The 13,276-nt window shown below is 38.8% G+C and overlaps 1 protein-coding gene across 1 annotated transcript in view; it reads left to right on the top strand.

Moving 5' to 3' along the window:
- The window catches only part of LOC117363915 (cholesterol 24-hydroxylase-like), a 68,923-nt gene that overhangs the window by 45,196 nt on the left and 10,451 nt on the right, over positions 1–13,276 (top strand). The window contains 3 exon segments of the mRNA XM_033952486.1: positions 3,103–3,178; positions 11,505–11,589; positions 11,689–11,799. Coding sequence (XP_033808377.1) covers positions 3,103–3,178; positions 11,505–11,589; positions 11,689–11,799 — 272 coding nt within the window.

The following is a 13,276-nucleotide window of genomic DNA, read 5'->3' as shown; positions in this document are numbered from 1 at the left end:
GTGTTGGCCCCTCACCCTGCACACGTTTGGTGTTTGTGAAACTGAGCATGTGCGAGGGAGGCCTGCCTCCTGCGCATGTGTAAAGATTGAGCATGTGCACTGTGTGGGCTTCCCTCGCACGTTCAGTTTCACAAAGCAGGAAGTGAAGACTTTCATTATAACAAGTTTGTTGGCCCCCAGAATTTATAGAAATCTCCTGTGTTCAGCAGTTTGAGGAAAGGGAATCCTGAAATGAGGACTTTTTTTTTTTTTTACATCTCACTTTTGTAAGAACGATAGGATGAAAAAAAAAAAAAAAAAAATAACATCATTTCCATCTGACATTCCCACACACGTCACAAGAGCCCATCTTGGCTTCCCTAAAGACAAAACAGGAACATATTATTTTCCACAATAAAGAGGAAGGGAGAGTCACTGTTGTGAGAAGGGGAGTGCCAGCAGACAGTCTAGCGTAGGAACATGGAAAAAGAGTTGACAGACCGGGGCAGTCTGCCAAAATTACAAATAGCAGCTTCATTTCATTCTCCCAACATATGGAGCTTGGAACAAATTAGTTACGTCTTTAGATTCACGCATATCTAATTGCCGCAAATATCATCTGGGATTTTAAGGCAAGCAGAAACTGAAATTTACAAAACAACAAAGCAGTTTTCAGTTTGCTAGAGGAAGTGACGGCTTGTAGCACATCCCCTTCATAGGTGATGTGGTAGGACTGTGAAAGAGCTGATGATACTCCTGGACCTGATAGAAATTGCATGAGAGATATCGTTGGCAGGGCAGGATTAATTCTTGGAAGGCCCCCTAGGCACACAAGTACACTGGGCCCCCTTCTCCTGACCAGCATGGCAGCCACCGCCATTGCCCCCTTCTCACTGCTGCCGTTCAATTACTATTTATTATTTTTAATTTATTTATTATTTTTAATTAGTAGCACAGGGCGAGAGAGGGGAGACACCGATGTCACAAGTGTGTCATTTTTTTTTTCAAGGGAAAAAGCAAAACCCCAGCACAGTGGCGTACATAGCATATGTGACACCCAGAGCCCATCATTTCTTGACCCCCCCCCATCTGTATGAAAAACATGACTTTTTAGTAACTATCCACACGTCACACAAGAGTGTACCTAGGAAAAGGCAGCATCTTACATACTGCAGTGAGCAGTACATCAATACACCCATTGTAAAACTAAACAAGCCAGACTAGTACAGATCAATCCTACACAGTCAATCCTAACAGAAAACCGTGTCTTTTCGAACACCCAGAACACAGAAAACCCCCTCGCCTAGTATGGAATATGTAATCACAAACTAACCCCTCCCCCTTTTACGAAACTGTAGTGTGGATTTTAGCCACGGTGGTAACAGCTCAGACTCTCATAGAATTCTGAGCATCAGAGCTGTTACTACCACGGCCGGCGCTAAAAAATGCTTCTACAGTTTTTTAAAAGAGGGGGATAAAATAGAAATACGTAGACAAAGGTTAAATTTGAACCACCAAGAAGCTGGACTCTGCATACAGTGCAGCACCACAGAAACAGTAAAGCATCTCCCCTAAAGCAAAAAAAATAATAAATAGAAAATTTTTTACACCTTGTCTTCTCTAGTTTCTGCTTTCCTCATCTTCTTGTCACTCTCTTCCTTTCATCCACTGTCTACCCTCTCTCTGCCCTTCTATATGGCATCTTCTCTCCTTCTATGTCCCTTCCAGAAACTGTATGCCTCCTCCTTCCATCTCTCCCTTCATCTCCATTAATCTGGCATCTATCTTCTTCCCTTCCCTCTTTCCAATGGTCTGGCATCTCTCTCCTATCCTTCCCTTTCCTCTCCCACACCCCCATGGTCTGGCATTCCACTCTTTCCTCTCCCCCCCTTCCATCAGCATCTGCCCCCTTTCTCTCCTCCAACCCAATTTCCATCCAGTATCCTTCCCCCTTATGTCTCTCTCCCTTTCTCTGCACACCAATTCCATCAGTATCTGCCCCCTTTCTCTCCCTCCACCACTCTTCCATACCACCCTGCCCACCAACCCTCCCTACCACCTGCCCCTTTCTCTCCCTTCACCATCCTTGTATGCTACTTTCTCTCTCCCTCCATAGTTTGGGAGCAGCAAGGTCCCGCAATGACTGCAGCTGCTAGGGCTCTGCTCAGGAAGTAAGTAATGTTGGAGGGAGGTGGATACCGGCAGAGTGCGGGGGGTTGTTGCAAGGTCCCGCAATGACTGCGTCTGCCGGTCCATCCCCCTCCGACGTCACTTACTTTTTCCCGAGCAAAGCCAGCAGATGCAGTCATCGCGGGACCTTGCAACAACTCCCCGCGTCTGCCAGTCCACCCCCCTCTGATGTCATTTGATCCGGACATGTTGCTGTTGATGCGGTGGGGCGGTCCATTGCCGTTGATGCAGGGAGGGGGTCATTGCTGTTGGAGAAAAAAATATTGGAAAGGTGTCTTCTGTTTACCCTCCTTCAAAGGGCTCCCCTGATGATTTCAGGCCCTAGGCACGTGCCTTCTGGGCCTACCTTTTAATCCAGCCCTGATCGTTGGGCATGCATTAGGGTTACCAGACATCTGGATTTCTTGGGACGGCTTTTCAAAACCCAGCACTTATACAGGTTTGAAAAGCTTCCCTAAAATTGCCATCAGGCAGGAGGGAAAGCAGGCAGTGGGGGGGTGGGGCTAGTGCAGGATTGGGGGCAAGGATGAGTGGAACTGGGCAGGTCTAGGAGTCTGATCTACTAAAGTAAAATCTGGTAACCAAGGCATGCTGAAAGCTATGGTATTCATCATATCTGAAGCACTGGAGAGGTTCAGGTATTAAGAGGTGACAGGCTCCGGAGTAATCTAAGGCAATACTTTTTTACAGAAAAGGTGTAGATGCCTGGAACAGTCTCCTAGAAGAGGTGGTGGAGACAGAGACCTGTTTCTGAATTCTAAAGGGCCTGGGATAGGCATGTGGGATCTCTTGGAGAAAAAGAGAATGGGTACTGCAGATGGGCAGACTAGATAGACACTCTATTTTATAATGAAGGTAGCACATTTGTTCAGAAGGGATGCTTTCCCTCTTACAAGCTAAACTCTGGCTTTCTGTGTGTTTACGTTGCTATAGGACAAGAAACCACAGCAAACCAGTTGGCGTTTACAATCATGAGGAACTCACGCGGTCAGCCGGAAATCACGGCCAAGTGAGTGGGAACCATTGATAACTCATGCCTTTCAAATCTCAGTCCAGTCCTTCGTTATCCTTATCATTGGTAAATCAGCCGAGAGAGAGATGTGGTCCTGTGATCAATGTCATCAGTCATGGACTCTACAGATCCCATTCAGGATGGAATGTGAGGGAAACATTTTTCATATTATCATGGACAAGTATGAACTGTTCAATGGAAAGCATAGAAAGCAAGAAAGGAGAGATCACAGCAGTAGTAGGGTCAAGTTTTGGATCTTGACTGCTCAGACCTCTGTATTTCTAACCTTTAGGTTTCTATACGTTAGTTATTCCGAAACATGTACATGGCAAAGTCATTGGAGTTATTGGGTGAATAAAGTCATTGAACCATTGGATGAGTAAAAAGGGCATTTTATGATAGTTTATGGTCATCAGTCTAATTAGGACAATTCCCATTCCTTAGTTTATGTTATAGAAATTATTGATAGTCATAGGCATCACAATTCTAATTTTTTTTGCAAGAATGAAGAATAGAATGTTAGGAATGATCAGGAAAGGAATGGAAAACAAGATGAAAATGTTATTATGCCGTTGTAGTGTTCTGTGGTGCAGCCACGCCTCAAATACTGCGTGCAGTTCTGGTTGCCGCATCTCAAAAAAGACATGGTGGAATTAGAAGAGGTACAGAGAGGGGCGATGAAAATGATAAAAAGAATGGGATGACTTCCCTATAAAGAAAGACTAAAGCGACCAGGTCTCTTCAGCCTGGAGTGGAATGAGTAGATGTGAATTGCTTGTTTACTCTTTCCAGAAATACTAGGAATAGGGGGGTATGCGATAAAACTAATAAGTAGTTGGTTTAAAACAAACCAGAGAAAATATTTCTTAACTTTAATTATACTCTGGAATTTGTTGCTGGAGAATGTATTATTATTATTATTATTATGAAAGCAGTTAGCTTAGCAGGGGTTTAAAAAAGTTTGGCTAATTTCCTAAAAGAGAAACCCATAAGCCATTATTAAGATGGCTTAGGGAGAGAACTTTGCAGCGCACGAAGATGGCTGGGTAGAGGATTAGCTCTGTTGTGACAGGCAAATTTTATTAAGATTTTGGCAGTTAAAATTAAAGAAAAGTGAAGGAAAAGAGAGAATTAAAGTAAGAAATGGCTTCGGGTAAAACTAGTAAAAGTAATCCGGTGAATTCAGGAGCAGGAAGTAAAAAAGAACAAAAATGGATTCGGTATCCCCGACAGCGGTCCCGTTGCCTCAGGAAGAAATTGATAACAGTGATTTGATGAATGAACTTCAGAAAATTAAAGAAATAGTAAGTGATAACGCTAAAAATATAAAAGATGTGAAGAAGGAAATAGAGAGTCTGACAAATAGAATGCAGGCAGTTGACTTCAAATTGAGCAGTTAGAAAAGCAGGCTGAGAAATCTGAGGCAGAGATGCTGGGTGTAAAAAAGATCACAGAGAAATAGAGGCGTTGAAAAAGGATTTGAAGACTTATCAAATCGTGAAAGAAGGAATAATTTGCGTCTGATTGGGATACCTGAGGGGATTGAGCAGAATGATCCTATTCAATTTGTGCTAATTTTATCCCAAAGATCTTGCCATTAAAAGTTCTTTTCCTTTGGAGATAGAAAGAGCACATCGGATACCGATGAAAAGATCAAATAGTCAGAAGGGTCCCCGTCCAATAATCTTTAAGCTGCTAAGACATCAGCAGGTGGTAGAGATTATAAAGCTGGCTAAAACAAACAAGGATCTTAAATGCCAGGATTCTAAGATCTTTATAGTACCTGACTTTGCAAAAGCTACTGCCTACAAAAGAAAACAGCTTTTGGATTTAAGACTTAAACTGAGAGCAATGGGAGCAAGATATGGATTGATATACCTTGCTATTATGAGGGTAACTTATGAGAATAAAACTTATAATTTTGAAGAAGCAGGCAAATTACAGGAATTTCTAGATCAATATAATTTGCCTATGGTTTCATGAAAGTATTTAGAAAATGTAATAAATAATATACTTAGATTATTTTTGGTTTATATTTTTGAGTGAAAATTGAAAGATATTTTATAAAGAAGGAAAAAGTGGAAAAAAAAATAGAAAAGGAGAAAAATATTTTCTAGAAAATTGTTGCAGTTAGGTTTAAGGGGGATCAACATTTCAAACAAGATTTAAAGAATAGAAATGAAAAATTTTAAAGAGACAATAAGAAAAGAAGAAAAGAAGATTTTGACAAGGTAAGAAGAGGGATGGAGCATATAGGAAGTGAAGAAAATATGAGGAACAATTATAAGATTTGGATGGTTTCTTAATGTGAATTTATAATTTGCATTTGAGCGTGACTGAGATAATAATATGAGGACACATAAATGCTGCATTGGAGAAATGTGGGAACTTAGAATATAATAAGATGAAAAATACAAAAGACTATTGATGTAAAGAGAAGAAGATGTGAAGATGGACTGATGGAAATGACTTGAGCATTATTTAGATTTACAATTTGCATCTGAAATTGACTGAGATATAAGGATGATGTTGCAAAAATACTTTATTGGAGAAAGATGAAATAGCAATCTGCAAGAAGATGGAATAAGAGACTGAAACAGCAGGATGAAGATGTACAAGTGTTACAGTTGTGCAGAATGGAGAATAGACTGTAATAGATTGAAGATGCAATGAAAATTAATGAGAGTTTTAAAAAATATGAGGTCTGCTTGGTTGAAATGTTTGATCCTTCTTTTGAGGTAAGGTTAAAAAAAAAAAATGAATATTATAGGATGGAGTGATGTATGTTCCATTGAAGTTGGGAGAAACAGGTTAGACAAAAAAAATAAAATAAAATAAAATAATAATATTAATCTTGGGGGGGTATATATTGTAAGAAATGGTTTCCGAAATATTGGGTATATACTTTTATAAATATATTAGAGGTATAGGATGGAAGAATGTTTGGAAATTTGAATGAGGGGGGAAGTATATAATAAAGAATTATAGTAAATATGGGTATTTAGGGTATTGAAGAATGGATTGACTGCAGGAGAATTTAGTGTTGGTTGTTTGAAAGATTAGAGAAAGAAAAATGAGTATGTTATTGCCTGTGGGGAGTTTATTTTTTGCTCAGTAATATGTGCGTTTCGAAGTTTGCATTTGTGTTAGGGGAGGGGAGGGTGGAGGATGGGAATAGGGGGGGGATGGGGAAAGAGGGGAGGGGGGGAGACTCATATATTGGTTTAAGGAAAAAGAAAAAATGTATATTTTATGTTTGAGTGGATTATATATGTATTTTATATTTTATTGTAAAATGGGTTTTAAAATTTTTTTCTTTGAATGTAAATGGCCTTAATCACCCTATAAAAAGGAAAAAGATATTGGAATATATTAAACAACAAAATATAGATATATGTTTCTTGCAAGAGACACATTTGTCTGGAACAGAGTCTATGAAGCTGACAGATAAGTGGATAAAAACAATGTTTATTTGCACCAGCGGTAAAAAAGAAGGCAGGAGTTGCAATATTGATTAATAAAAAATGTCCAGCAACATTAATATGGTTAAGGCAGATCCTCAAGGAAGGTGGTTACTTGTTGACATGAGCATGGACAGTAATACAATGGCGTTACTAAATATATATGCACCTAATTCGAATCAAAGTGAATTCTTTAAATCTCTACAACAATTAGTTTTACCACTGGCTACTACTAATTTAGTGGTGGCTGGGAATTTCAATGCTGTTATAGATCCAATAATGGATAAAAAGCCTAGTAGAATAATGAAATCAATGGGATTAGATAATTTGGTACAAGTATGTAATTTAAAAGATATATGGCGTATTCTTCATTTTAATGATCGGGAATTTACATTTTGTTCACATGTTCATCAATCGTCTCTAGAATTGATTATATTTTTGTTTCAGATCAGATGGGTACAGCAAGTTATAAAAGCTGACATAGAACCAAATAGTAATATCTGATCATGGTGGTATATGGATAGAAGTTAACTTAGTAGATCCAGATAATTCCAAACCTGTATGGAGGTTTGATAATACATTGCTTGCTGATTCTAAATTTTGCACAGAATTTCAAAATAAAATAAATGAATATTTTAGACTTAATGATTTAGAGGAAATTTCGATTGGAATTTTATGGATGCTTTCAAAGCAACTATGAGAGGACAAATTATATCATATTCTGCATATAAAAAGAAACTGTTAAGAAAACAATATGTGAATTTGGAAAAAGAAATTAAGAATTTGGAATTAAAATTGGTTAATAAATGGGAACAGGAGACATTTCAAATATTGTTTAAAAAAATGTGAATATAATGAAATTTCCTCTGGGTTAGTAAGGAAAGATATTTTGCTCAGCAGGTGGTGTATTATGGTAGTGCAAATAAGGCTGGAAGATTATTGGCAAATTATTTAAAAGCAAAGAAAAGGAAGGATAATTAAGATGATAATAAGCATAATTAAAGATGAGTTAGGAAATTCTCATTCTCAAATTGGAAATATATTAAAACAATTTTTAAAATATTATAAGTCACTGTATTCTTCGGAGTCTTATTTAAATAAAGAGAAAGATGGGATGGATTTTTTGAGTTTAGTTGAAGGACCTAAGGTTCCTGATCATATAAAAAGAAGTTTAGATAAACCTATATCATTAAAAGAGTTACAAATGGCATTGAAATCCCTTAGAGTTGGGACCGCTCCAGGTGGAGATGGATTTACAGTAGAGTTTTATAAAGAATTTCAAATTTCCCTATTACCATATTTATTAAAATTATATCAGGATCAACTGAATAAAGGTTGTATATCAGGCACTATGGCAGAATCTTTAACTATTGTTTCGCCAAAGCCAAATAAAGATCCAACATTGGTTTCAAACTACAGGCCTATATCTTTAATAAATGTAGATGGTAAATTATTAGCTAAGATTTAGCATTAAGATTGGCTAAAGCTCTTCCGCATATAATAGGAATGAATCAAACTGGATTTGTTGCTCAAAGACACTCTTCTAATAATACTAGACTGGCATTTCAGATGTATTATTTAACAAAACAAATTAATGATCCGGCTTTTTTCGGTTTCACTAGATGCTGAGAAGGCTTTTGATCGTGTAGAATGGAGTTTCATGTATCAAGCTATGGAATGGTTTGGTATTGGATCCGGATTTATACAAATGATACAAGCATTGTACAGCTCCCCAACTGCTCGCTTATATATAAATAATAATTTTTCGGATGCTTTTAAGTTGCAGAGGGGAATTAGACAAGGTTGTCCATTATCTCCTTTGCTCTTTGATATAGTTCTTGAACCCTTATTATTAGCTATTCGATAGGCAAAGGACATACAGGGTATTCCATGTGCTGGAGTGGAATATAAAGTATCTGCTTATGCAGATGACATCTTGCTTCATTTGAGGAATCCGGAAACAACAATCCCATGTCTACTGAAGGTCATAGATACATTTGGAAAATTCTCAGGATACAAAATAAATTGGACTAAATCAGAGATTTTACCTTTAAATGTGCATTGTACAAAAGGTATACTTGATTCTTTCCCTTTTATATGGAAAGAGGATGGAATAAAGTACTTAGGTATTTGGCTGAATAAAACACTTGAAGAGACAATGAGAATAAATGAAAAATTTTTATTACAAAAAGTTACAGAGTTGTGTGAGCAATGGAATCCTTTACATTTGTCCTGGTGGGGAAGAGTACAAACTGTTAAAATGATGATTTTGCCTGTGGTTTGCTATCAATTGGGAATGATACCAGTGTTTTTTCAGGGGCCTTTCTATAAAAAATTAAATAGTATTCTGGTTAAATTTATTTGGCTGGGTAAAATTGCAAGAGTGGCTTTAGTGTCTTTGCAAAGACCAATTGAGGAGGGTGGGGTAAATTTTCCCAATTTTTATAGGTATCAGGCCTATATCATGCGCCAAGGTATGTATTGGGTCCTCCCAGAGCTTTTGGAACAATTACCAGAGTGGTTAAGGGTGGAGAGATCACTTATCTTTCCACTTAGGCTTGATCTTTTGCTTGGTATAAAAGTGCCTAGAATACGTAAAGACAATAGAGTATTAATGGATACTTGGAAAACATTAAGATTTGTAGATAAATTAACTAGTGATTCTATTTTAAAATCGAAACAACAGACTATTTGGGTAAACTCCAAGATACAAATAGGCGGGTTTAAGGTTGTCTGGAAAGATTGGATTAAAGCAGGTATAAGATCATTAATGGAAGTAATTGATAATGGTAAGATGCTTGAATTTTCACAATTGCAACATAAATATGGTCTGAATAAAAAACAAAGTTATAAGTGGTTGCAATTGAAGCAGGCTATTCAGGTGGGGTTCCCTGAATGGAAATCTTTAAATGATCATTACAGCTTAGAATTCTTATGTTTCCAGGCAGATTTTCTGGGTCACCAGGCCGCAAAGTGGTATAAAATTATATCTAATTATTTGAATAAGAAGCCTAAAAATGGATTAAGAGATATTTGGAGCATTGAGATTAAGCATCAGATTAATGCATCTCAATGGCCACGTATTTGGTCTTGGAGAATTAAAGGTACAATGTCGGCATCTATTAGGCAAACATGGTTCTTTTTGTTGCATAGAGCATTCTGGACCCCTACTAGATTACAAAAATTAGATTGCTCTAAGTCTAATAGATGCTGGCATTGTAAAATTGAAGTTGGAACTCTAGACCATCTAGCATTTTATTGTCCATATATTCAGGCATTTTGGATATCAATATGGGATCAAGTTAATATGTTGATGGAGAGTCATGTGGCTTTATCCTATGACACAGTGATTTTTGGAATGTGTATGAGGGCCAAATGCCAAATATCTGCAGCAAACAATAAATTATTGTTGATTCTTACGGGAGTGGGAATTCAACAGATAACAACTAATTGGAAAGACTGTTCTAGATTGAATTGTAATTTTTGGTGGAACTCAGTTTGTCATATGTATAAGATGGAAAGATTTCTTGCGATACAGAGGGGGTATTTTAAAAGATTTCAAGAGGTTGGAGGCCATTAATTGAATATTATAACGAGTAAAGTTTATTCTTTTTCCTTAGGGGATAATATATAGAAATGGGATGGGATGGGAGGGATAGGGAGGGAAAAAATATTGGAAATATGTTGTTATGAAAAATAAGGAGATATATGTAATAGGATGGGATATTTATTGTTGTGCATTACTGGGTATAATAAAATGTTTAAAGTGTTTGAGGAAGAAGGATGGGGGGAGGGACAGATTTCATGTCAGATTAATTGTATTATCAAAAAGGGATGTATAATTATATATAAATTTGGAAGGAATATTTTATTGATATGGAAAAGGGTGGGAGGTGGGGGGGGAATAAAAACATGTATAATAATATTGTTTAAGAATGCCAAGTGTGTTATGTAAATTAATTGTAATAATACTGTACACTTGTTGAAAGAAATAAAAAGGAATAAAGATTAAAAAAAAAAAAAAAGATGGCTTAGGGAAATCTACTGCTTATTCCTAGGATAAGCAGCAAAAAAATCTGTTTTTCTCCTTAGGATCTTGCCATGTACTTATGACCTTGGTTGGCCACTATTGGAAACAGGACACTGGGCTTGATATAAAATTAGTGTAGTCAGTGGTTAGTGCTGCAGCCTGAGAACCTGGAGTACTGGGTTTGATTCCTCAACAGTACATCCCATGATGCAATTGGCTGCTTTACCTCCAGCCCACTGTGCTAAGGACCCCTGAGGAAGGCAATTCATTGCCGAAACACGGACCGTGTAGGGTCCGTTCATCTTACATAGCACTATTTTTATGTCCTATAACTGTCGGCATCTGTCTGATTTTTATAATTTTATTTTATGACATTGTATTTTTTTAAACACCAATAAACGTTGATATTTTAACTCCTGAAAGTCCATGACTTGGTTCCACTTTTTGCTTTCTTCACCTATCGACTTTTGTGGTACCAAGGTCCTTTTCTGCGAGGAGCTGGACCACCATTTGGGCGTAGACCACCCCACAGCATTTTTTTGTTTCTTCATTGGCAAGTCACTTACTACGCCATTGCTCCAGGTACAAAATAAGTACCTGGATATAATATGTAAACCGCTTTGATTGTAGCCACAGAAAGATGGTATATCAAGTCTCATTCTCATACTTGTGACCTGGGTTGGTCATTGTTGGAAACGGGATACTGGGCTTGAAGGGCGACTCTAATGTTCTTTTGGTTTTCCATTGGAATAATGTTAACATGAGCATCTGCCGGTAATCTCGGGTCTCAGGCGTGCTTTGATTTCTCATCCAGTGCTGTGATTTTTTGCAGGCTCAGAGCAGAGGTGGATGAAGTTATAGGTCTGAAACGAGACATTAGTTTTGATGACCTGGGCAAACTCCGGTATGTGACTCAGGTATGGTTAAAGTGAATTTTTATGGCAGGTCTCATGAAGTGTTTATTTAGGCAGTGACATCTCTTGAGTTTTTGCACCCTTTGTCTCTCACTACCCCAGGTTCTAAAGGAGTCTCTCAGGATGTACCCGCCTGCTCCCGGCACATCACGGTATGTGGCAGAAGATGCTGTGATTGAAGGGATCAAGGTGCCCGGTGGTGTGCCTCTTATCGTAAGTCACACCTCTGGTAAGAGGAGGGATAAATGTTGCTAGAGCTGACCAAGTCTTAAAAAATTCAAGCCCAGCACATTGTTTTGGTTCAACTTAACTGGCCCTAAAAAGAATACAGATGTGTTGAACCAGGTCTATAAGTCATCACTGGTGCTGCCTGATTCACCGATTCACTTCGGTGAACTGATTTGAATCGATTCATTCTCTGAAAAAAATCTGACTCTCTGATTCAGTGCCCAACACCCCCCTCTCTCCCCTCCCCCCTCTTGGTGAGATCTGACATACCTCCGGGCCTCATAAAGCAGCAGCAGTGGCAGCGGTGACTGACTGGCAGAAGAAGTGCTCTAAATAGATTGCTTATGGCCTTCCCTGACAGGGCCTTCCCTCTGCCACATTGCTGATGATGCAGGAAAGGTCACAATCTCCTGTTCACAGCGCTACTGCTACCGGCCAGCCACCACCACAGCTGCTTTGGGAGGTCCAAAGGTATGTCAGATTTTACGGTAGTGGTAGTAGTGGGGTGGGAGGGAGGGAGGTGCTGCACAGGGGGATAGGAGGGAGGGATAGAAACTGCTGCACAGATGGATAGAAGGGAGGAAAGCTGCTGCACAGGGATATAGGAGGGAGGAATAGAAAGCTGCTGCACAGGGGGATAGAAGGGAGGGATAGAACGCTGCTGCACAGAGGGATAGAAGGGAGGAAAGCTGCTGCACAGGGGGATAGGAGGGAGGGATAGAAAGCTGCTGACCTGGTGGATAGAAGGGAGAAAAGCTGCTGCACAGGGGGATAGGAAGAAGGGATGGAAAGCTGTTGCACGGGGGATGGGGTGAAGAGAGGAAGAATTGATGGACATTGAGTGGAGGAGAGGAAGGGAGATATGCAATATAGAGGTAGAAAGGGGTGAGAGGGAGAAATCCTGCATATGGTGGAGGGGAGGGAGGCATGCATGGAGAAGAAAGAGAGAAGAGTAATGTTGGACATAGGGTGGAGGGTAGAGAGAGATGGTGCATTGAAAAAGAGAAAGAAATGTTGCACATGATAATGGAAGAGAGGAAGGAATAGATGCTTCATGGAGGGGAATAGAAAGGATTGACCCAGGGCACAAGGCAAGGGGGGAGAGAGAGAGATATGGTATAGTGGGAAACAGAAATGTTGGATATGACTGTGGAAGGGAAGGTACAGAGATAGAAGATGGATGGTGAGCACAGAGAAAGAAGAAAATGTCAAATGGGCAGGAGACCCTGGCGAGCGAGTCAAAAGAAGACAAACAGAAATCAGAGCCCAGGACCCACATAATTTGAATAATAAAATGACCAGACAACAAAAGGTAGAAAAAATAATTTTATTTTCTATTTAGTGATTGCAGTATCTTAGATTTGGAAATGTGTATCCTGCCAGAGCTGGTGTTAGACAGCGAGTGTGAACTAGGACCTAACGGAGAGAAGAAAAGTCTTATTTGTTTGTTTATTTTGTTTAC

This window comes from Geotrypetes seraphini, chromosome 7 (genome assembly GCF_902459505.1).
Source record: "Geotrypetes seraphini chromosome 7, aGeoSer1.1, whole genome shotgun sequence".
Classification (NCBI taxonomy): domain Eukaryota; kingdom Metazoa; phylum Chordata; class Amphibia; order Gymnophiona; family Dermophiidae; genus Geotrypetes; species Geotrypetes seraphini.
Note: the sequence above shows the minus strand (reverse complement) of the source record. Positions and strands in the feature narration are given on the sequence as shown.